This window comes from Mus musculus, chromosome 14 (genome assembly GCF_000001635.26).
Source record: "Mus musculus strain C57BL/6J chromosome 14, GRCm38.p6 C57BL/6J".
Lineage (NCBI taxonomy): Eukaryota > Metazoa > Chordata > Mammalia > Rodentia > Muridae > Mus > Mus musculus.
In genome coordinates this window covers 41,884,803-41,908,381 of record NC_000080.6, presented here as the reverse complement: position 1 = coordinate 41,908,381, position 23,579 = coordinate 41,884,803, and the positions used below count along the sequence as shown (strand labels likewise).

General features: G+C 42.0%; 1 protein-coding gene and 1 long non-coding RNA gene across 4 annotated transcripts in view; one reads left to right on the top strand and one right to left on the bottom strand.

Moving 5' to 3' along the window:
• LOC115488376 overlaps positions 1-21,307 on the bottom strand; it is a 37,089-nt gene extending 15,782 nt beyond the window's left edge. Inside the window, exon 1 of the long non-coding RNA XR_003951231.1 lies at positions 20,952-21,307. This is a non-coding gene — a long non-coding RNA (uncharacterized LOC115488376). The remainder of the gene's footprint in view (positions 1-20,951) is intronic.
• On the top strand, positions 1,069-6,575 carry Gm7980 (predicted gene 7980). Of its 3 annotated transcripts, none has more exons than NM_001378711.1 (5): positions 1,069-1,252; positions 2,246-2,408; positions 3,675-3,806; positions 4,460-4,643; positions 5,802-6,575. In NM_001378711.1, exons 1-5 carry the CDS (start codon positions 1,102-1,104, stop codon positions 5,805-5,807), a joined length of 636 nt encoding a protein of 211 aa, NP_001365640.1. In that variant the 5' UTR covers positions 1,069-1,101; the 3' UTR covers positions 5,808-6,575. The 3 variants fall into 3 exon arrangements, with proteins under 3 accessions (NP_001365640.1, XP_011243549.1, XP_011243548.1); XM_011245247.3 differs by having other exon boundaries at positions 1,102-1,117; positions 5,802-6,115; XM_011245246.1 differs by lacking the exon at positions 5,802-6,575 and having other exon boundaries at positions 1,102-1,117; positions 4,460-4,890.
• Positions 21,308-23,579: the final 2,272 nt, after the last annotated feature.

Sequence of the window (23,579 nt, the reverse complement as noted above, 5' to 3'; positions counted from 1 at the left end):
ATGGTAGACAAAGACAACACAATCAATTTGGAAAGGCTTTACATGATTTTTCCACTATTTTACTGGAGAGTTTAGGTAGCATTTTAGCATGCATTCAGCACACGGAGGTCAAGAAGGCAGAAGGAACAAATGTCAATGCCAAAGAGAGCCCCTCCTGAAATTATGGATCCATTAAAATTGAGGTTTCACTGGACCCGAGGCCTGTTCATCCTCTATCCATCCAATTGAGTCTTAGGTATCTTATGAATACAGGATCATATTCCAATCTCCAACAGACTCAGGCCTAGAACTGGGAACTCAAAAAGGTAGAAACTGGAGAAGTGAGAGCTAATGGGACTACGAAGAAGCAATCCAATGTCCCTGTTGGCCTTTGTTCACAGATGCCTATCTTGTCTGGTTGTTTTGGAGAAAGAGAGATTGTGGGATTTTAGCTTTTGAAGAAGGGATATAAACTTTACAATTTGATGTTGCCCCTGTCCCTGACTTCTTCTATTGCCAAGTACAAGTTAGTTTTCATTGCAAAGAAATGGGGTTGTAAATCAGAGATTTCATGAAAACCCATGGCTCACTTTATTGAAACAATGTCTCCTCTCAAGGCAGTTGCACACTAACACATATACTCCAACTTGTGTAAAGGTAAAGGTACAGAAGTAGGTTTCTGTCCTCTGGGAAACAGAGACACCTGGGTAAATCGACTGTTTATTACATGAATGGACCCCAGTAGTACATTTATATTGGAGAAGAATCTCCCTCATATAAGGATCCTAATGAAGATGAGCTAGCCATGCCATGGCACTAACAAACTCTCCCCATTCAAAGCACTGGACTTGTAGTGAAGCAGAGAGAAATCTCTAGCATTGGAAGGAGAAGTTGCCAAGAGGTATCTCCAGGGGCAAAAGAGAGACTCCAGGAAAGGGCACCTCAGAAACTGGTCAGATGGGGCAAGCTGGTAAGCCGGTAGGCCATGGAAGTTCCAGGTGACATCATCAGTAGCCACTTCCCTGGACAATCTCTTGTATCCAAAAGAACCCTAGAATCTTCTGTGATGTTGCCAGTGTTGTGGTAACCAGCGCAGCTTGTGGGGTATTCCTTCAGATCCTCATGGGTTCCCAAGCAGGCATGTTGTCCATGCTCCTCAGGGTATTTCAGAGAGAGAATAGAATACACACAGACACCAGACCAAGGCAGAAGGAGGCTGGCCGCCCATCGTGGTGGGAAAGGGCAAGAAACAACTGGTCATGGAGAAGGCACAGTGAGTCCTGGGCAAGGTTTGGGGAGCTCCCTGGGGGATGTGGGCTTCAGCTGGTCCTTCCAGGAACAGGGATTGTGATCTGGATCCTTCAGATTCCTCAATGGTAGAACCAGAGTCAAGAGTGTCTGATGATTAGTTTTACAGACAGCCTGGTATTGACAAGCCTGCAGGGGCTTTGCTGAGAGATCTTAATTTCCCACTGAATGGCAAATTATGCAAAGACCAAGCTCTGTGAGATTAGAAGTGTTGTTCTCAGGATGGAGTGTTCATGTACTTCATCTTTTTTATTTTTTAAGAGATCTATTTATTTATTATATGTAAGTACACTGTAGCTGTCTTCAGACACTCCAGAAGGGGGAGTCAGATCTTCTTACAGATGGTTGTGAGCCACCATGTGGTTGCTGGGATTTGAACTCCAGACCTTCGGAAGAGCAGTCGGGTGCTCTTACCCACTGAGCCGTCTCACCAGCCCCATGTACTTCATCTTAATATAGTTTCCTCTAGGTTACATGAGCATGTGATGCCAAGAACAGAGAGAGCTATTCCCCTGCCTATGAATCAAGGTCTCAGACAGTTTGGTATTGAACGCACATGATGTGGACTGATACACAGTCTGGGTTCCTGTAACAGTGTACGAGCTCTCATCATGCATTTAAAGAACACTAGAAAAGCGTTGGCTAGTATGCTGAGAGGTACGGCTTTGGTTGTCAGATATGAGCCGACAATGCCCTCCATTTATTCTTGCCTGGCCCAGCTTATGCATTTCAGGGCTAGGGCGATTACAATAGGAAGTCGGGCATATGTTTAGTGATGGTGGTTTTGAACATGGACCTAGCTGAGGAGCCCAGCTTGAAGACAGCTATGATGCACTATCAGGGATTCTCAGTGTCTCTAGATTTTCCTCTTCCTCAGGCTTCTGTGTGGGACAAAGCATGGTTTCCCTTTCCCTGCCCTATTATCTCTACAAGGTTACTAGTGTTTTTCTACCTACAGGGTCTGCTGGGGAGGCATCACCCCAAGCCCCCACCATCAATGAGCAGGAGAAGAGACATGAGAGGTTGGAGAAGCTCAAAAGAGAGCTTCAGAACATAAAAAATGCCAGAGACGAACTCCAGGGAATCCTGGCCAACTACACTAACAAGGATTTAAATGACAGGTAGTCATTATGCCCAGTTCTTTGCTGACTATCTTGGGCCATCCCTGTTAAGCCCAGATTCCCTCATACCACAGGTGGCTACAACTCCAGGCTGTTTACATACCCAAATCAATTTTGCTGATTGGAATTTCGATGCAGAACTTCAAGTTCAGATAGGAGTAAGATGGGGTCACAGGCACTTTTGATTCCTCCAAAAGTAATTCAGAGCCTGTGGCAGGAATCACAGTCTGAGGATGAAGGTAGTAATGTGTGAGCTCCCCTCCTGCCATTTAAGTAGCTTACACAGGTGTTGGTTGGTGGGAGATGCTAGGTAATGTTTGTTTATAGCCAATCCTTTCCATAATTGACCAGGTGGTAATTTGGGTCCAATTGGTCCTGTCAACAGATGGAGGGGCCTGTCACACATACTGCCTTTCAGTATGACTGGATTGGCTGCAGTTTATAATTACTTTTCTCAAATTTTTTTCAATATACTCTCAGATAAACCTAAATTGATTTATTTACTTGGCATTCTGATTGACTGTGTGTGTGTGTGTGTGTATCTGTGTCTCTGTGTGTGTTTGTGTGTGTGTGTGTGTGTGTGTGTGTGTAAAAGAGAGAGCTAGAGAGAGAATGAGAGAGATACTGGGTGCATGTGAGCTTGTGTGTGCATTTGTGGATGTGTGTGTTCCTGTGTGTGTGTGTTCCTGTGTGTGCAGCTTAAGATCTAGAGAGTCTGTATCATGTGATATATCCTGAGGTTGTGCCTGACTCCATTTCCAGGCAATAATAGTGAAGAAGCCAGGGAGGTTCATTTTTAGTAGCACAGCACTTAACCTCTGTGCTCACTTTGGATGCACATTGGAATCTCCTGGTAGGTTATAGAGGCTTTTCCCTGTAGATATGATTATGTCCTTTAGGAAATGGTGTAGCAATAGAGCCAAGTATTGTCAATACCGTGTCTAAAACCAGGAGGAGAATCATACAGATTTAACGTGGACCCAGGCCTGTGACACAGATTACTGGAAAGTTCTGGGAGAACTAGTCTATTCTTTCAAACCCCTACAGGGAGCTGAGGCAGATCCGCACCCTGCCTTTACTTCCCTGGGCTTACTGGCCCAAGCTGAAGAGTAATAAGTTTAATAAGCACCAAGTGGAACCGGTAACAAGGAGCTAGGTCACGTGACATATATGGGGTGGGGTAGTGCATGATTCAGCTTGAATGGAAATGATCCTTGTATCCTTAGTTCGCGGGACAATTTGTTCCTTGTCCATGCCCTCCCACAGGATCAACTTTGAGACAATCATGCTTGAGATGCAACATGACCAGGTGATGACTGACCTGAAGAGAATGCCCCAGGACATCAGTGAGGCCTTGTTCAAGTGCAAGCAGTTGACTAAAGAAAATCAGTTCTACTGGTGAGTGACTAACAGGGTCATGACCCAAGACCTAGGCACAGGATATGTCTGCCAATCCTTGTCTTTGAACTAAAGTGGGGACTCAGGTTCTATAATGTTAGTCTCTAAACAATAAGCCTGCCTCCTTCAAACAAGGCACTAAGATTTTAACATCTTGGATAATTTTGACCAAGTGTGAAGAGACTGGGAGCCCCTCAAGCCACTGTCCTTTCCAACTAAGTATCCTCAAGATCGAAAAGGTGTCCACCATGATGGAGATATCAATCAGCCTTGGTCCTCTTGGGCTCTGAACATAGATTTATAGATGGGGTTTCCAGGAGAAACATAGAAAGATTCTGTGATGCTTGGGTCTCTTCACTCCTAGAGAATTTTGCCCCAGGTGGGTTTTTTTATACCACAGACTTATAAGCACATATAGACCCCATGTTCTTTTCAGGGAGATACATGAGTCTCTCTTGGTGTCAGGGTTTTCAAAAGTACCTTGGGTCTTCTGGAAAGTGGCAGTCCTCTGGATTTGATCTCCCTCTATGGCCAATCTGGATACTTGTTTGGGGCTGCCTGGTGATCAGGGCTAATGATGAAGGAATGGTCTTTGGAGGAATGGGAGGAAGGTGGATGCTTCCTGGTTTCACCATGTTTTGTTTGTGGCTCAGCTTCAGGAACTGCCACCTCCTGATTGAATCTAACCTCATCCAGCACAAAGTCAGGATGTTGAGGAAGGAGAACAGACAGCTGCTAAGGGAGCAGATTGCATTGGAAGAATGCAACATAGAAACAAAAATACTATGTAAGGAAGGCAGCCAGAAGATCAAAGACCACTATACTAAGCAGCAGCAGGTAGGATGAATGAAGCATCAGGGGCAGAATGCCCTAATGTGTGATCATAAACACAGTTAAGCCTATGTAACCATCCTGCACCTTATCCAGGCTCTCTCCTATTTCTCATCCAGTTTTACACTTCTGTGATAATTTCCAAGACTTTCTGTGGACTTACTTTCTTTTGAAGAAATTGGATTTCTGCCATGCCCTCTCCTCCCCATCCTAGTCGGCCACCTCTAGCTTGCCACTCTAGGCAGAGGAGATCCTGGACCCCTGAAGGCCAACCCTTGAGGCTCTATGGTATGGAGAGGTTCCTCAGGTTGCCACTTCCTGAATTATCTAGGAACCAGGTCCTCTGTCCTGCTCTATGGCAACTCATCCTGAGGGGCTTGGGCTTGCCCCTCAGAAGGACAGAAGGGCAGGCTCCAATTTTATTTTGTATATGTGTGTGTATGTGTGTGTGTGTGTGTGTGTGTGTGTGTGTGTGTGTGTGTGTGTGTCATGGCTTGGCTGAAAAGATGCAGCGTCCTTTCACTGTCTCCAAGATGAGGTACTAGTACAGGATGGAAGTACCTAAGGAGCCATAAGCATAGCAGGGCTATTGGATTTTGTTTTTGTTTTTGCTTTTGCTTTTTTTTCCTTCATGAGTATCCCCTTTAGAGTTCAATGCTTACCCTTGGGAAGATTTGCATGAAGCACACTCTTGCTGATTACAGTATCCTTTCAGTGTGCATGAATTTCCTGTGACATGGTTTCTCTGGGGATTCCCAGATATAGGGGTTCACAAGGAGAGCCAAGGAAGGATTCAGCACTCCAGAAATAATAAGAGCCTTCACTTCAAAGTTTGCTAGGCTCCCTAGAAGGCCTCTGTTTAATGTTAGATTCAGACACTGATACACACTTATTTTTCAATATCAAGTATTTAGACTATTGGAGAAATATGGTGTTGTACTATAACTCCAGCACAGTGTGTAGTTCACAATCCATTGTCAAGCAATTTTTTACATTTGAGAAAAACATCCAGGCCCAGGAGCTCTCTTCCCCTTCTCCTATGGGGATATAGGAAATATCTCAGATGAAAAGTGATACTGGATTGTCCTGCTGAGTAAAGCTGGTATTTTCTGGATCGCTGACATGGAAAGATCTCACCAGGCTTTTTTTCTCTTCCTCCCGTAGGTCTGAAATATTCTGCAGAAGCTCAAACAGATCAGAGACCAGGTCAAAATCTTGCTCAGACACAACTGTTCACCAGGAGCACTGGGTGTGCAAAGCAAATTAACCACCATTGCATCTAATCCTTGTAACCATGGCAATCTTGGGCTGCATTTTCTTCTTTTTTGGTTTGCTATGGGTAATGAGGCCTTTATTTTGTGTAGCCTCTGGTCCAGCTAGACTGCCTGTTTGGAAGGCTTCAGAGAAGTGCTGAGATACATCAAGATCTGCTCGGCATTCAGGAGTCCTCTGAGAATGCCAATTTTGGCTGGTCCTGTTGGGTCATCTGGAATTATATCATGGTGATCAGTCAATTGAATTTGAAAAACTTTGAGGTATCATCTGTAACATCTCTCATGTTAGCCTTGGAAGGACTAGTCCATCAGCAGAACACCCACCCCAATGAAGCATGCCTATATTCATCCTGAACAGATTATTACCATCAGTGACTGCCATTGCACTATTTCACCAAGGCCAGCAACAGGCTGTAGGTCTGTTATGAACATCTGCAGCAAGAGAATGATGCTTAGCTTAATTATTTTGTTTGGTTTTTGGTTAGAGTTTTGATTTCTTTGTATCTTTGGTTTTCCTGTGTTTTCATTTGAAGTTTCATTATATATTCACTATCTTTTTGTTACTGTAATTAATTTGCTTTTTTGCTAAGTCTATATACTGTATAAACTGACTCCCCACTTTAAGTTGTTATTAAATAAAATTAGTGTATTGTTATGGATAAAACATCATCTCTAATTATTTCTGTCATAAGGACAATCTGCATTTATGTGTGGTTCATACATAGTCCTGTAACACTAGAAGTTTCAGGCAAGAATGGGACTCTTCAAGTTTCATGTTGTTTAGGCTTCATAAGTAGAACCCAGCCAGCCAGAGCTCCACAGAAAATTGAGTTAATGTGTCAAACTATGTGGATCCAAAGTCAGGATGAAAAAAGTATCCATGCTCTATCTCTATAGTCATAAATTTAGCTACAGTTATGATGTACTCTCCTGGGCATGACCACATCGGACAAACAAATAAGATACACAACAGTATTTCTCTAATACATCCCAGGAAATAAAAATATTCACATTGAGTAATTAAAATCTTCTGAATTATAAAGTAATTTGGATAAAAATGACCTTCAAAAGTCATTTCATAATTGAATGTTTGATACCTACCTCATAAAAATGTTTTAGGAAGGACTAGTAGATATGGCCTTGCTGGAGGAATTTTGGCACTGGAGGTTGGCATTGAGGTTTCAAAAGCTCATGCCAGTCCCTGCCTCCGTCTTTGTCCCTGTCTTTTTCACTATCTCTCTGCCTCTGTTGATCTCACAATGTTTCTCTCTTTTTTTCTATATCTCAGTCTACACTCTCACTGTCTCTGTCTCTGCTTCTGTCTGTCTGTCTGTCTGTCTGTCTGTCTTTCTGTATCTATCTCTTTCCTCTGCCTCCTCTATATGTATCCGATGTAAGTTCACCTACTCCTCTAGTGCCACGATGTCTGTATGCATGCCTGCCTGCCTCCTGCCATGTTCCCCACCTTGACAATCCTGGATCACCCTTTTATATTGTTGGCCAAACCCAATTGAATATTTTCTTTATACATTATCCTGGTCAAGGTGTGTCCTAGCAATAAAACAGTGAATAAGAAAGCAAAACAAACTCTTAATCAATGGAAAGATCAGCTACGAGATGGGAGAAGAACTTCACGAAGTGTACATATGACAGAGAGTTCATTTCTAGACAATCAGATGGTGTTAAAAACTAAACACCAGGAAACCTGCCTGTTAAACATTAAAACATTTTAAATTTAAACATTTCAAAATGTTCTATGGCTGTCCATGGTAGAGCACACCTGTAATCCCAGCAGTCAGATGGGAGAGGCAAGAAGAACTGAATGAGCCTCCGCACAGCCTGGTCTATGCACTAGATTCTGGGACAGCAGGGATAAGTAGAGAGTCCCAGTCTCAAACACACTCCCTTCTAATGTTCTGTCAAACTGAACAGAATCTTCAAAAGAAGAGAAAGAAATGGATCATAGATATGTATTTAAATGTTTAATATCCTTCTTCATCAGAAAAATGCAAATTAAAATAGTTTTAACCTTGTATCTTACTGCAGTCAGAATGGCTATTACAAGTAGACTAAATGACCACAACTCTTGGCATGACTGTGGGGTAAGAGAGTATATATTCACATGTCCAGACATTATGAAAAACAGGAGAAATGTTCTGGAAAACATTGCTAGAGATAGATCTTCCATAAGAACCTGCTGTACTATTTGTGGTGGTTTGAATGAGAATATATTTGAATACTTGGTCAACAGGGTATAGCACTCTTTGATGGTATTCAGAGCTATGGCCTTGTTGTGGGGGTCGGCTTTAAAGTTTCAAAAGCCCAGCTCAGGGCCAGCATCCCTGCTTCCTGCAGATCCAGATCCAGAACTCTCAGCTACTTCTCCAACACCATGTCTGCCTCTGCATGATTCTGTCAAAACAAAAATGTACTAAAGTTCTGAAATGGTAAGCAGGCCCCCATTTAAATGCTCTCATTAAAAGGTCCATCATGGTCCTGATGTATCTTTCTAGCAAGGGAACACAGACTCAGACACTATTCCAGGGCATATAGCCAAAGGCATTATCCTAAGACAGAGACCTGGGTGTGCTCATGTTCCCTGCTGCTTTATTCACAATAGTCAGGACATCAAAACAACCCAGACATAAATATAACTGATGAAAGGATAATGAGTACATGGTTCATATACACAATGGTAATGAACTATGACAATATTAATGAAATTTACAGGTTAATGGATGGACACATGAATAATATTTTTGAGTGATATAAGCCAGACCCAAAAGGACAAATACCACATCATGTGTCTTATGTGGATGGTAACATTGAATGTCTAGAGATGTGCATTTAAACTGCAGTATCCATAGAAGGTAATGCACTAGTGTTGGGTTATAGGAGGATATTTCAAGAAAATAATAGAACACATAATTTGTGAAGGAGAAAAAGGAAAACAGTAGGACAGAGTGAGGTAAATGTCTTGGGAGATTGCAGAGGAGTGTGGTGGCTTGAATATGGGAGTGGTACTTTTAGGAGTTGTGGCCTTGTTAGAAACAGTGTGTCAGTGTGGAGGGTAGGCATTGAGACCCGCATACTAAACATATGTCCTGGTGTCTCCTCACATCAATAAAACTCAGACTACACCTGGGACAGTAGACTACCATGTCCAGAATTTGGTAAAGTTGAGTGGGTTGGAAGTCCCAGACCCACAGTAGATGGCAAAAGTGTCACCTGCTTCCTACCAGGCCTCTTTCATGGGACCAAAATCTCTATATAGGAACATGGCCTGTGGTTATTTAGAAGAGAATAGGGTTCTCCCTGCTAATGAGGTAATAGAAGATGGTAGGGTTCAGTCAATAAGCTTCCCTTCCTGGACATTCCTTCCTCAGAAGTTACTTAACTTCTAGTCTAACCTTAAGACATGTTATGGTTTCATTTCCATGAAAAACAATCAATAAACAGTTTACAACCAAGGACTGTCTCTCTCATCAAACCAACTGTGGGTTACATGGAGAAAAAGCCTTTGCCTACAGAGCCTTGCCATCTAAGTCTCCAACAGAAGGCCCCTCAATACTCCTGGGCTAGTCACCTCTGAGCTAATCCAGAATTCCCCATTCCCTGATTTCAGGGCTAGTTCTTAGCCTGCTGGCCTCCTCCATGCTCAGCTCCTCTGAGAATTCTAGCAGTGCCTGCATGTCCAAGATTCTGAGAACCCCTTGCCCAGTTATCCTTGCAGGCCAGCAGGGTCAAACCTGCTGTGAACTCTCTGCAACCCAGCACTGTCTGGATGTCCAGGATTTTGTGGGTCCCTGTCCCCAGACTCCTAAACATAGGCCCTTGGAATTCAGAACAATATACTACCCAATGAAAAGCCCAGGGCCAAGTTTGGGTTATCTTGTTTTGGGTTGCTCATCATTGAGTCTCAAACACTCTCCCCAATCATTAAAGACTACTGCCATTTCCTTCCTTCTTTTCTGGAAGATAATGGTAAGAACACATTGCTGAAGAAGATGGTATCTGGCACAGGCATCAATTCAGGCATCTATCTCATTATTTTCTGTGTGTTGAGAACATATTTATCACTCTTTTGCAGTTACTTGGAGATATTTGGCCCATTACAACCCACCAAATTTCTATAGATGTGGTAATCCCTTGGTAGCCGAGATTGTAACTCCCTGTCCCCCATCACTCTCCCAACATCTGTCTTAAGATCTGGCAACTGTTATTCTAATTTCAGCTTCTCTAAGTGGGCTAAACTGAAGAGGGAGCCCAGGGCCTCATGTATACCAAGCAGCAAACACTACAGGAGAATAGACTGTACTTCACCACAACACACTGCACCACACCACACTACAGTATACTACACTAGAGAACCCCCAGTCCTCCTGTTTCTCTGAGATCAACTTTCTTTCTTAGCCCTTTCTCAGCCTTCCTGCATGGATTATCTGCCCAAACAAGGTGAATGTAATAAAAGAAAGTGAACATTTTCTACTTTCATAATCCACATTGAAATTTACTGTGAACTCTGTGCAGAGTTCATGACCACCAGGAACACCTGGCCTCCCTTCTCCCCATTGTCACTTACTTGGTTCCCTCTCCATTTTTTCTGTTGTCTTTCTAATCTGAGGATACAGCCTTGGATACTCAGATTTTGGGTACTTTGTCCTTTCCTTCAGACCTCTGTATTTGCTGTGTCTCCCCTTAGGACTCTGTGCATCAGGCTGAGTACTTAGTAGAGCTGTTTCTAACTCTGCATCAGCAGATACTCACAAGAGCTTCTGGCCCTCAGACAGGTGGTTCTTCAAAGCTTTAGAGAAGAGATGTGACTCTGAAGAACACCCTAACTGCTGCAGATGGATGGCTGCTGAACAAACTCCATGACTAGTTGTCCCAGGAGGGTTTTGGGACTCCTCCAAATCTGGCTGCACTGCAGCTTCTCCTAGAATTCAATGTGGATGCCTTACAGGTTAAGAGGATCAGTCAAGTACCAACAAGGTGGCCACATGGACGCATCCAGAAAGGCATGGTACAGGAGAAGCTGAGAGTCCTACATGTTCATGTGAAGGCTGCTAATAGAACATTAATGTCCAGGGAGCTAGGGTGAGGGTTTTGACCACACACACAGTGTCCCATATACTCTAACTTGGCCACTCCTTTTTATGTTGCCACTCAGTGGGTTGAGCATATAAAAACCATAACAAATATTGATGCAAAAATACTCACTAACGTCTTGGTAACTGTTTCTAATAACACATGCAAATGATCACTCACCATGACCCAATACGCATCATGTATAGGATGTAAGAATGATTCAATGTTTTGGAATTCATCAAAGTAATATACTATGTAATAAATTTAAGAAATTATTATTTGATCATCTCATTAGATACTGTATCATCCCACGGATGCAGGAATGATTCAATATATGGACATCCATCAATGTAATCCACTATATAAAATAACTTAAAATATATTGGACAATCTCATCAGATGATGAAAAAGTGTTTGACAAAATACAATATAACTTCAAGATAAATGCATTGGAGGAATCAGAAAGTCACGTTTCAGAAAGAAACGAGCAAAATAGAGCAACCCAGTTGCCAACATCAAAATATATGGAGAAAAATTTGAAGCCATCCCATTAAAATCAGAGACAAGGAAAGACTTCCCCATCTTCCCCTATGTATTCAACATAGTCTTTGACATTTTAGCCAGAGCAATCAGGCAAAAATGCCGATCAAAGTGATACAAATTGGAAGGGAGGAATTCAAGACACTACAATTTGAAGAGTATGGAATATTACACATAAGTGAGCTCAAAAAAATCCAGGAGAGAACTCCTACAGCTGATAAACCACTTCAGCAAAGTCAATGGATACAAAATTAACTCGAACAATCCAGGAACTTTCCTCTACTCAAAGGATAATTATACTGAGGAAGAGATTTTTTAAAACTACATACTTCACAATAGTCACAAACAATATCTTGGCGTGACTCGAACAAAGCAAGGGAAAGATCTGAATGACAAGAACATTAAGTCTCTGAACAAAGAAATCAAAGAAGACCGTAGAAGGTGGAAAGATCTCCCATGGTCATTGATGAGCAGGATTAATATAGTAAAAAAAGGTCCATTTTGCCAAAAGCAATCTACGGATTCAATGCAATCCCCATCACAATTCCAACTCATTCCTTCACAGAGATAGAAAAAGCAATTCTGAAATTTATCTGAAATAACATAAACCCCAGTATAGCAAAAGCTATTCCTAACAATAAAAGAATGGCTCAGGAAAACACCATCCCTGATCTCAAAATATACCACAGAGCAATAGTGATAAAAATGTCATGTTTCTGGTATAGAGAGACAAGTAGACCAACAGAATAGAATTGAAGACCTAGAAATGAACCTACATTCATATGGTCACTTGATCTTTGTCAAAGGAGCCAAAACCATCCAGTGGATAAAAGACAGCATTTTCAACAATTGGTGCTTGTTCAACTGGCAGTCTGCATATAGAAGAATGCAAATTGATGTATTCTTATCTCCTTGTACAAAGCTCTAGTCCAAGTCATTCAAGGACCTCCACGTAAAACAAGATACATTGAATCTAATACAAGAGAGAGCAGTAAAGAACCTCAAACACATTGTCACAGGGGAAATGTTCCTGTACAGGACACCAATGACTCATGCTGTATGACCAAAAACAGTGTCAAATTGAAAACCTTTGTAAATCAAAGGATGCTGCCAAAAGGACAAAATTGCACACACATATAGGGATAACTTCTGTACCAACCCTACATCTGATAGAGGGCTAATATCCAAAATATAAAAAGAACTCAAGAAGTTACACTCCAGAGATCCTAATAACCCTATTAAAGTATGGGGTACAGAGCTAAACAGAAAATTCTCAACTGAGGAATCTTGAATGGCTGAGATGTACTTAAGAAATGTTCAACATCTTTAGTCATCAGGGAAATGCAAATCAAAATGACCCTAAGTTTCCACTTCACAGCATTCAGATGGGCCAAGAACAAAACCCAGCTGACAGGTGATTCTGGCAAGAATGTGAAGAAAGAAGAACATTCCTCCATTCCTGGGGGGACTGCAAGTTGGAAAAACCAATTTGGAGATCAATCTGGCAATTCCTGAGTAAGTTGGAAATGGTTCTACCTCAAATACAGGTATACCACCATGGTACATATATACCCAAAAGATTCTCCAATATATTAATAGGACACATGCACCACTATGTTCATAGCAGCCTTATTTATAATGACCAGACTCTGAAAACAACCCAGATGTCCCTCAACAGAAGAATGGATACAGAAAATATTGTACAGTGTACAGAAGTACTACTCAGCTTTTAAAAACATTACTTCATGAAATTCAAAGGCCAATGTTTGTAAGTTGAAATATCATCCTGAGTGTGTTAATCTAGTCACAAAAGGATACACATGGTATGTAGTTATTGATAAGTGGAAATTGGTCAAAAAATGCATGGAATGCCCACAATACAACTAACAGACCACGGGAAACCAAAGAAGAAGGAAGATCACACCAAAGTGTAAATGCTACAGTTCTACTCAGAAGGGGGAAGAAAAGAATGTTTGGAAGTAGGAGGAGAGAAGGATCTGGGAGGGAGAGAAGAGTAGGAGGTAAAGGGGGTTCTGGTTCAGATATGGGAGGAGATGGGGAAGAACTACAGAGGGAAAGTCATTTGAAAGGAGGTCTGTCCCCATTGGGGAGGGGGAACTGTGTGTAGCCACTATAAAGTCTCAGATGCCAGGGAGCCAAGAGATTCCCATATCCCAACAGGGAGGACATTAGCCTAAATACCAAACAAAGGGGAAGTAGGAACTATACAGACCATATTTATTGGATAAGCATGGCAACCTTTTAAGGTTGGGGCTACCCAACCACCTCAAAAGTATTAATCCAGAATTCCTTCTCTCAAAAGGAAATGCAGGGATAAAGAGAGGAGCAGAGCTTGAAGGAAAGGCCATCCAGAGACTGCCCCAACTTGGGATCCATTCCATCTGGAGTCACCAAACCCAGTCACTATTGCTGATGCTGTCAGGAGCCTGGTTTGTTTCTTTCTTTCTTTCTTTCTTTCTTTCTTTCTTTCTTTCTTTCTTTCTTTCTTTCTTTCTTTCTTTCTCTCTTTCTTTCTCTCTTTCTTTCTCTCTTTCTTTCTCTCTTTCTCTCTTTCTCTCTTTCTCTCTTTCTCTCTTTCTCTCTTTCTCTCTTTCTCTCTTTCTCTCTCTCTCTCTCTCTCTCTCTCTCTCTCTTCCTTCCTTCCTTCCTTCCTCTCTCTGTCTCTCTATGTCTCTCTATGTCTCTCTCTGTCTCTCTCTGTCTCTCTCTGTCTCTCTCTCTGCCTCCCTCCCTCCCTCCCTCCCCCCTCTCCTTTTTTCCCCTCAGGTGGAAGAACATTTTTGTTCCTTTTCCCTAATCACAGTGTAAAAATGATAGATAACTTTTGTATCAAGTTAGGATTATGTAGGATTTTGGGTAATCAGGAGATGACTCAGTACATCAGTATATAGCAATGGTTCTCAACCTTTCTACTGCTGCAGCAAATCTTTTACGTACTTCTTCATGTTTTGGTGATACTCCCGCCCTCATATCATGTAATTATTGCAATGCTACTTCATAAATGTAACTTTTGGTATTGGTGTCTCTTGAAATGCTATGCATGCAGCCAAACATGAGAACGAGCGAGTGGACCTAGATTCTGAAGTTAGGACAAGGACTGAAGGAACAGAAGGGGCTTGTAACCCCATAAGTAGAACAACAAAATCAATCAAACAGAGCCTCACAAAACTCACATGCACTAAACCACCAAGCACATAGTACATGAGGGGATATCCAGAGTTCCAGCTGGATACGTAGTAGAGGAATGCCTTATCTGGCATCAATGGGAGGGAGTGCCCTTGGTCCTGTACAGGCATGATGATCCAGGGTTGGGCAATGCTAGGGCACTGAGGCAGGAGTATTTGGACGAGGGGGTATAGGAGCACCCTCATACATAGAGGCAATGCTAGAAGTAGAGGGGATGAGGTTTTTGGAGGGGGAACTGAGAAGGAGGATAACATTTGGGATGGAAATACATAAGAAAATCAATAAAGAAAAAGTAAAAATAAAGGTATAAAAATCACAAATGGGGCAACCCTGGAGAAGGACAACTTACAAAAAACATCAGGGTCTACAGATGCAAGCCTCACCAACAGAACATAGAAAAGAGAATCTCAGGCAAAGGAAATACCATAGATGATAATAATAGATGATATTAAAAAGTCACTCAAAGAATATACAGAGTAAAAAATTCCTAACTCAAAACATCTAGCTAATGCAGGACACAATAAAAAGAACAAAACTAAGAATAATGGAAAAAGAAGTGGGTGAGGGATAACAGTTCAAAGACCCAGAAAACATCTTCAACAATATGATTTTTAAAAGTCCTTAACCTAAAGACAGAGATGGCCTTAAATTTACAAGAAACCTACAACACACCAAATCATTTGGACCAATACAGAAAATCATCCTATCACATATTAAACCAAAGTATAAATGTACAGAATAAATAAAGAAAATATTACAAGCTCTAAGGAAAGAAAGTCAAGTAACATACAAAGAAAGACCTATGAGAATTACATTGACATGTCACCAGAAATGGTAATATCTAAAAGATCTTGGACAAATGTCTTTCAGACTCTAAGAGAACACAAAAGCCAGCCTTGGCTACTATACCCAGAAAATTCTTTATGACCATAGTTGGAGAAAATAAGATATTCTGCGACAAAAACAAATTCAAACAATATCTTTCCACTAATTCAGCACTACAGAGGATACTAGAAGCAAAATTCCAACAGAATGAGAGTAATTATACCTAAGAAAACACAAGAAATGAATAATCTCACAAGAGCCCCAAAGAAAGGGAAAAGCATGTTGTCTCCATTCCCTGCCCTATTATCTCTACGAGTTTACTAGTGTCTGTCAACCTACATGGTCTGTTGGAAAGGCATCACCCCAAGCCTCCACCACCATTAAGCAGAAGCAGAGAATGAAGAGGATGTAGAAGCTCAAAAAGTTTCTCCAGAAGATCAAAAATGAGAGAGACGAACTCCAGGGAATCCTAGCCAATTACACTAACAAGGATTTGAACAACAGGTAGTCATTATGCCCAGTTCTTTGCTGACTGTCTTGGGCCCTCACTGTTAACCTCAGATTCCCTCATATCACATGAGCCTACAACACCAGCCTGTCCACACATCCAAATTCATTTGGCTGAATGGATTTTCGACACAGAACTTCAAGTTCTGATAGTCCTGAAATGGGAATCAGGCAATTTGTTTTCTCCAAAGGTAAATCAGAGCCTTTGGTATGAATTACTGTCTGGGCATAAGGGTTATAGTGTGTGAGCCCTAATCCTGCATTGTAAGAATCCTATACAGGTATAAGTTTTGGGGAGATGCAAAGTACACTGTGTTTATGGCCAATCATGTTTGCAGTTGACCTGGAAGTAATTTGCGTTCAACTGGTCCTGTCAACAGCTGGAGGGGCCTGGTCCCACATACTGTCTCTCAGTATAACTGGATTGGCCATAGTTCATCACTGCTTTTATCAAATTTTATTCACTATACTATTAGATAATGTGTGTTCATTTGGCATTCTGATTGTGTTTGATTATGGGAGGGGGGTCAGTGTGTGTGTGTGTATGTGTGTGTGTGTGTGTGTGTGTGTGTGTGTTCCACTTAAGAGCTGGAGTGTCTGTATAGTATGCTGGGGCCTGGGATTTTGCGTGACAGAATTTCCAGCCAAAAATAGTGAAGACAGAGGGAGCCTCACTTTGAGGAGCAGAGCATATGAGCTATGAGCTCACCTTAGGGGCACACTGGAAATGTAGTATCCTGTAGATACTGATTATGTCCTTTGGGAGTTTATGTAGCAACAGAAGCAAGGATTGAAAATTCCTTGTCTACAAACAGATGTGTCATCACAGGTTTTAGGTGGATCCAGGACTACGGCACAGGTTCCTGGAAAGTTCTTGGAGAGCTAGTCTATTTTTCTTGCCCCTTACGTGAGATAAAGTAGGTCAAATCCCTGCCTTTACTTCCCTGCCTCTACTGACCCCAGGAAAAGAGTAATAAGTTTGATAAGCTCCAAGTGGAACTGGTAACATGGAACTATGTCGTGGCATATATGTGTTGGGGTAGTCCACGATTCAGCTTGAATTAACATGATCCTTGTATCCTTAGTTCATGGGATTATTTGTTCATTGGGCCATGCCCTCCCACAGAATCAAAATTAGGACATTCATGCTCAAGATGTAACATGACCAGGTGATGACTGACCTGAAGAGAATGCCCCAGGACATCAGTGAGGCCTTATACAAGTACAAGGAGTTGACTAAAGAAAATCAATTCTACTGGTGAGTGACTAACAGGGTCGTGATTCAAGCACTAGGCACAGGATATGTCTGCCCATCCTTGTCTTTGAACCAAAGTAGGGGCTCAGTTTATATACTGTTTGCCTCTAAACCAGAAGTCTGGCTCCTTCAAAGCAAGGCTCTAGGATTTTTACCTCTTAAAGTCATTTTGGCCAAGTGTGAAGAGTCTGTGAGCAACTCAAATCATTGTCCTTTCCAACAAAGTATATTTGAATGTAGATACATAGATAAGGTTTCCATGGGACACCTAGAAAGACTGTATGTTGGTTGGGTCTCTTCTCTTCTCCTAGAGAAAGTCTGCCTTCTACCTACAGGTGATTTTTAAATAACATGGACATATAAGCACACATGTGTTCCAGGTCCTCTTGAGAGATACTTAAGTCACTGTTATTGTCACAGTTTACAGATGTACCTCAGCTTCTTTTTTTTTTTTTCCATTTTTTATTAGGTATTTCGCTCATTTACATTTGCAATGCTATACCAAAAGTCCCCCATAGCCATCCACCCCCTCTCCCCTACCCACCCACTCCACTTTTATGGCCCTGGCGTTCCCCTGTACTGGGGCATATAAAGTTTGCGTGTCCAATGGGCCTCTCTTTCCAGTGATGGCCGACTAGGCCATCTTTTGATGCATATGCAGCTAGAGTCAAGAGCTCCGGGGTACTGGTTAGTTCATAATGTTGTTCCACCTATAGGGTTGCAGATCCCTTTAGCTTCTTTGGTACTTTCTCTAGCTCCTTCATTGGGGGCCATGTGATCCATCCAATAGCCGACTGTGAGCATCCACTTCTATGTTTGCTAGGCCCAGGCATACTCTGACAAGAGACAGCTATATCAGGGTCCTTTCAGCATAATCTTGCTAGTGTATGCAATGGTGTCAGCATTTGGAAGCTGATTATGGGATGGATCCCCGGATATGCTAGTGTCTACATGTACCTCAGCTTCTGAAATATGACTGTCCTCTGGATTTGACCTCTCTCAATGTGATGCTCCGTGGCCAATATGGACAGTTGTCTGGGGCTGTCTGGGCACCAGGGCCCATTGTGGCAGGGATGGTCCTTGGAGGAGTAGGAGGAAGATAGATGCTGACTTGTGTAATCATTTGTTTGTTTGAGACTCGGCATCGGGCACTGCCACCTCCAGTATAAATCTAACCATCTCCAGCACAAAAAACATCTCCTTCCACACAAAGTCAGGATGTTGTGGAAGGAGAACAGACAGTTGCTAGAGGAGCAGATTGCATTAGAAGAATGCTCCAAAGAATTAAAGAGGCTGTGTAAAGAAGGCAGCCTGAAGACCAATGACGTATGTACCAAGCAGCAGCTGGTAGGATGCATAAATCATGAGGAGCAGGTTGCAGTCATGTCTAACCTTAAACACAGTCAAGCCTAAGCAACCATCTTGTACCTTATCCAGGCTCTCTCCTATGTCTCATCCAGTTGTTCATTTCTGTGATCATTTCCAAGACTTTCTGTGGAGTTATCCTCTTTCAAGAAACTACATATTTGGGAGTAAACAATCCTGCTCAACTGAAAGCTGCATTTCCTTATGATAGATAGGTTGAACACATAGTACACAAGTACATGCCAGTATGCTAAATGAGTTCCATGTGCTTGCCTCCAGTAGTAGCACAGAATGTTGATTGATGAAGCCAGAGCTTTAGCTCATTTGCTTCTGAGGGGTCATGTGAGATCATAGGCAGTACAAAATTTGCAAGTATTAGATCCCAGTGTAATTGCCATATGAGAGGAAATCGTTGACTTTTGTGTGTGTGTGGGGGGGGGGTGGCTTGTATGCTTTCTTTCCCCTTTCCCTGCATTGCAAGATGGTCTCATCACTCTGCCTACATCTTGGCTCACACTGAAAGAGCCTGAGCAGGTACTTGTCATGACTGTTTTCTCTCAGTGTTGCTAGAGTTCTTTCCTGGAGCTTATATTCTGGAGATGACAGGGATGTGAGAAAGGCTTCTCTCAGCCTGAGTGTTGGTGTGAGAGATGTGAGGCTTCAAGAATGAAATTTCAATAACACTCTCAACCTAGTCTAAGAAATGTGGCCCCTAAGAAATATTAGTGCCCAAGGGATGGATAGCAGAGTCCTGTGTCTCACATTAAACATAAGCGTTCCATAGTCCCCATCCAACTGTTTCTCTACCATCCATTGTTATCTCCTCATAGTTTTCTACTCACTTATGATTATTGGACAGAGAGAGTGACAGGTATATATATATATAGAGAGAGAGGGGGGGGGGGAGAATGTGTTTGTGTGTGGCATAAGCATGTCTGTACCAATATGTATATTGGTGGGTGTGTTGAAAGTCCAGTTATTTATGTAAGGTTTTGTTCAGTTTTTCTTTTCTTTCTTTCTTTCTTCCTTTCTTTCTTTCTTTCTTTCTTTCTTTCTTTCTTTCTTTCTTTCTTTCGTTCTTGGAACAGCATCTTTTTGTTTGTTTGTTTGTTTTTCATTCAGTCTTTCTGTAACATATTCTCTAGAACCCAGGTCTGTCACTGAACCTGAGACTTCCTCTTTTGTTTAAGCTGTCTGACCAGCATCTATGAATCTTCTGTCACCTCTCAGGCAGAGATCTTTGTATGGTTTGGTCTCAATTAATTGTTAGGAGGTTCAATTGCTCATATCTACGAAGATCATGGTGTTATTTTCTATAATTTTATACAAACAGTTTAGCGTTTTGGTTTTTTTTATTTGTTTGTTTTTGTAACTGCCAATTCATTAACAAGGAGGAAGACAGTGCTGTCTGCTTCAGGTGCCAGCAACAAATTGACTCACTGTGCCTTCTCATGAGTTTTATCTCATCAAGATGGAAACTTAAGAAAATGGAGGTAGGGCTGGTGAGATGGCTCAGTGGGTAGGAGCACCGGACTGCTCTTCCGAAGGTCCGGAGTTCAAATCCCAGCAACCACATGGTGGCTCACAACCATCCATAACGAGATCTGACACCCTCTTCTGGAGTGTCTGAAGAGAGCTACAGTGTACTTAAATATAATGAATAAATAAATCTTTAAAAAAAAAAAAAGAAAATGGAGGTAAGGAGGGGGTAGACCAGAGGTGGTCTTACCCAAGAAACCTGGGCTACATGTTATCCACAGTGGAGTGTTTCAACAATTAATACCTTTCTAAACCAAGAGAAACCATGTTGCCAACACTTAAAAGTGAAAGAAAACATAGATAGTCCAACCCACCTTTTCCAAATCTTACCATGTGACCTCAGATTCCCCTTCCCAGTCCTTCCCTCATTCATTGCCACTTCCAGACCCTGGGTTTGGAGGCCCACCCATGTGAGAAAAAACCGCAAAGCAGGCATGGTACCTTTAGAATACGAGTATGATATGGGGTACAAAAGGAGCGCTCAAAAACATCTAGCTGAAGATATGAGACAAAACGGGGCTCCAAGGATTTCGATGTTCTTATTGAAAGAACACTTAGGAACCTAAAACAACAGCCTATCCTTCTAAGATGGGAGTGTGGGGCTCTTGGAGGTCAGGGGGCAGGAGTCCAGGCACCCCGGAGTCACAAAAGATGGTTCCCTGGCCTGGTGTGAAAGCATTGGTGTTGGTTGAGGGACCACAGAAGCCAACTTACCTGGATTATCATGGCTCTCCATCCACTGGTCCTCAGACTCCAGTGGCCCTGGGATCAAGCTTCTTCGTGAAGTTCCACTTCTGTGTCTGTCTTCTGCTGCAGGGCCTTCACAAAGCACTCTTTCTCTTGCCTGTCTCGTGGACGCTGGCAGGGATCACAGGTGATACTCAGACCCCTGTGTCAGGAGGTGAGGACACCAGGCAAGATGTGACCTTCGTGGCCACTTCCAATCCAGCCACATGCTCTTGTCCCCCTCCCAGTTGGTCACTGCTAGCCTTCCTTTCTAGGCAGAGGAGTTCCTGGACCCCTGACAGCAACCCCTTCCAGCTCTATTGTATGGAGAGGTGACTCAGGATGTCACTTCCGGAATTATCTAGGAACCAGGTCCTCCAAAATTCTCTATGGCAGCTATCTCAGAGCAGAGCTTCTTGGCCCAATACACTCCTAGGACAGAAGGACAGTCGCTAGCTTTATTGTTTTCTAATTAAATTCTTTAGTAATAAAAAGTTAAACATGTTAAGTATTTAAAAAATAAAACTTAGTCTCCTTTGCCTTCATTGCACTAAGATAAACCCCTGGAACCTAATGAGTGTCTTACTGTCTTCACAAATGGATTCATTGAATCCTACACTGCAACCCTTTGCTGATGTTGTTTTGCTGAGTGTATCATAGACATAATTTTGCTTCTGTACAGATTCCCTCTCATTGTTTTGCAGAATGCTGCATTTAAGAAAAATCAAGGCATGTTAAGTCACTAACCTCTTATTGGCTGACATTATTAACGTGTGTGTGTGTGTGTGTGTGTGTGTGTGCTTGCACGCGCCTGCGCGTACACTCGCACAACTGTGTTTTTAAATTGGGTATTTTCTTTATTCACATTATCCCGTTTCCTGGTTTCCCCTCAAAAAAAAAAAAAAAAAAAAAAAAAACCTCCCCCAATTCCCTTTCCACTCCCCTTCTTACCAACCTACCCACTCCTGCTTCCTGGCCCTGCATTATATCACATGCACTGTAATGTGTTGAATTGCAGCTACTTGATAATATCTATGGCTAACTATTTTTATTGGTGGTAGAGAGTCTTATGAGAAGTAACTAAGCTAGGTTTAGAGAGCAGAATAAATTTCACCTTGGAGCTTGCTGGAGGATGTTCTTTTGAACCCTCTTTTTTAGAACCTTGAATCTTGTGTGGACCCACTTGTGTGTGCAGAGGACCCACTTGTCTGTTCTATATCATACTTGTAGAAGCAGCAAATATCTGCATGGAAAAAGTTCCTGACCAGGAAATCAGCACAGGCCCAGGCAGCACAAGTTGGGTTAATTTAAGAATCGATTACACAGCTCAGGTCCCAATTCTTCCTCAGTTGTCAGGAAATGTGCTGTAATATAGCACTGTTTTCATTGGTGTGTGTGTGTTTGTCTGTGTCTGTATGTTTGTGTGTGTATGTGTTTTAACCCAGGTGTTTGTGTGCATGTTTATGTGTCATATTTGTGTAATGGTAGCTGCTTCTTTTAGGTGCAAGTATATAGTACTGTTCATTCATGTATTCTTTTCTTTTATGTATGTGTGTATGTATATGTGAAGGCACGTATTCATGTGTTTCTGTACACATATGTATGTATTTGTTTGAATATATTCACATAGTCACTTGGTGAGCAAACACCTTAAATGATATAATAGAGGACACCTTAAAAGAGAAAAGTACTCTGTCAGTTCATTTTGCATTGGGGAAACAGCTCTTCATCATGCCTCTCCACCTAGCTCACTAGAACAAATGGAGACAAACATGGTGTAAAGTCAGATTTTGAAGGGTTTGTAGAGGGAAAGGTGCTTATCTGTATTGAAATCATTCGTAAGAAAAGAAAGGAAGGTGGAACCTGGAATTAGCAATGAGCCTGCTGTGTTAAACCCATTTGGCTGAGAGTCAAAAAGGCTGGTTAAGCCTTTGTGTTCCCTCTCTGCACATCATGAATAGTGACTGCACAGTGGAAGACCAGGGGGCTTCTTACATCTTCTTGGCATCCTAGTTTGTTTTTCTCTTTGCCTGCTACCATTTTCTTTCCAACTTTGCCTATGCTTCACTCAGTCTCCCTTCCTTGGAGTTTGTTCAGGGCGTTATGATTTGAAAGATTGAGTTCTTTGGAGTTGAGAATGTCCCAAGCCGAAGGACCATAAGTATGGTGAAGTGTAAGAACAGGGCTGCCTCAGACAGCCCCTTAGGCTCATGATAGTCAGAAGAGCAAACACTCTGTTCTGTCTGTAGCCCTCTGTAATTCCTGTTATTAAAAACAGCTTTAAAGTTTCACCAGCTCAGGACAGGTATTCTTGCTTCCTGGAATTCCAGATACAGAACTCCCAGCACCATGTCTGCCCATATGATGCCATGCTTTGGCCAAGACAAAAATGTAATAAAATTAAAATTAAATTAAATTAAAATTAAAATTACTTGAAAATATAAGCCCAGTTTCAACCTCCCACATCCAAGGCTACATTTTCCTACCATCTAAGTAGTGTAGCTGCATTTCCATCCAGGTCAATACCAGACAGTGGGCTTATGGCAAATATAGTCTAACATCTCTGCATTTGGTCTGCCCAGTGGCTTTTCCACACCTTTACTGCAGGGCAAAAAA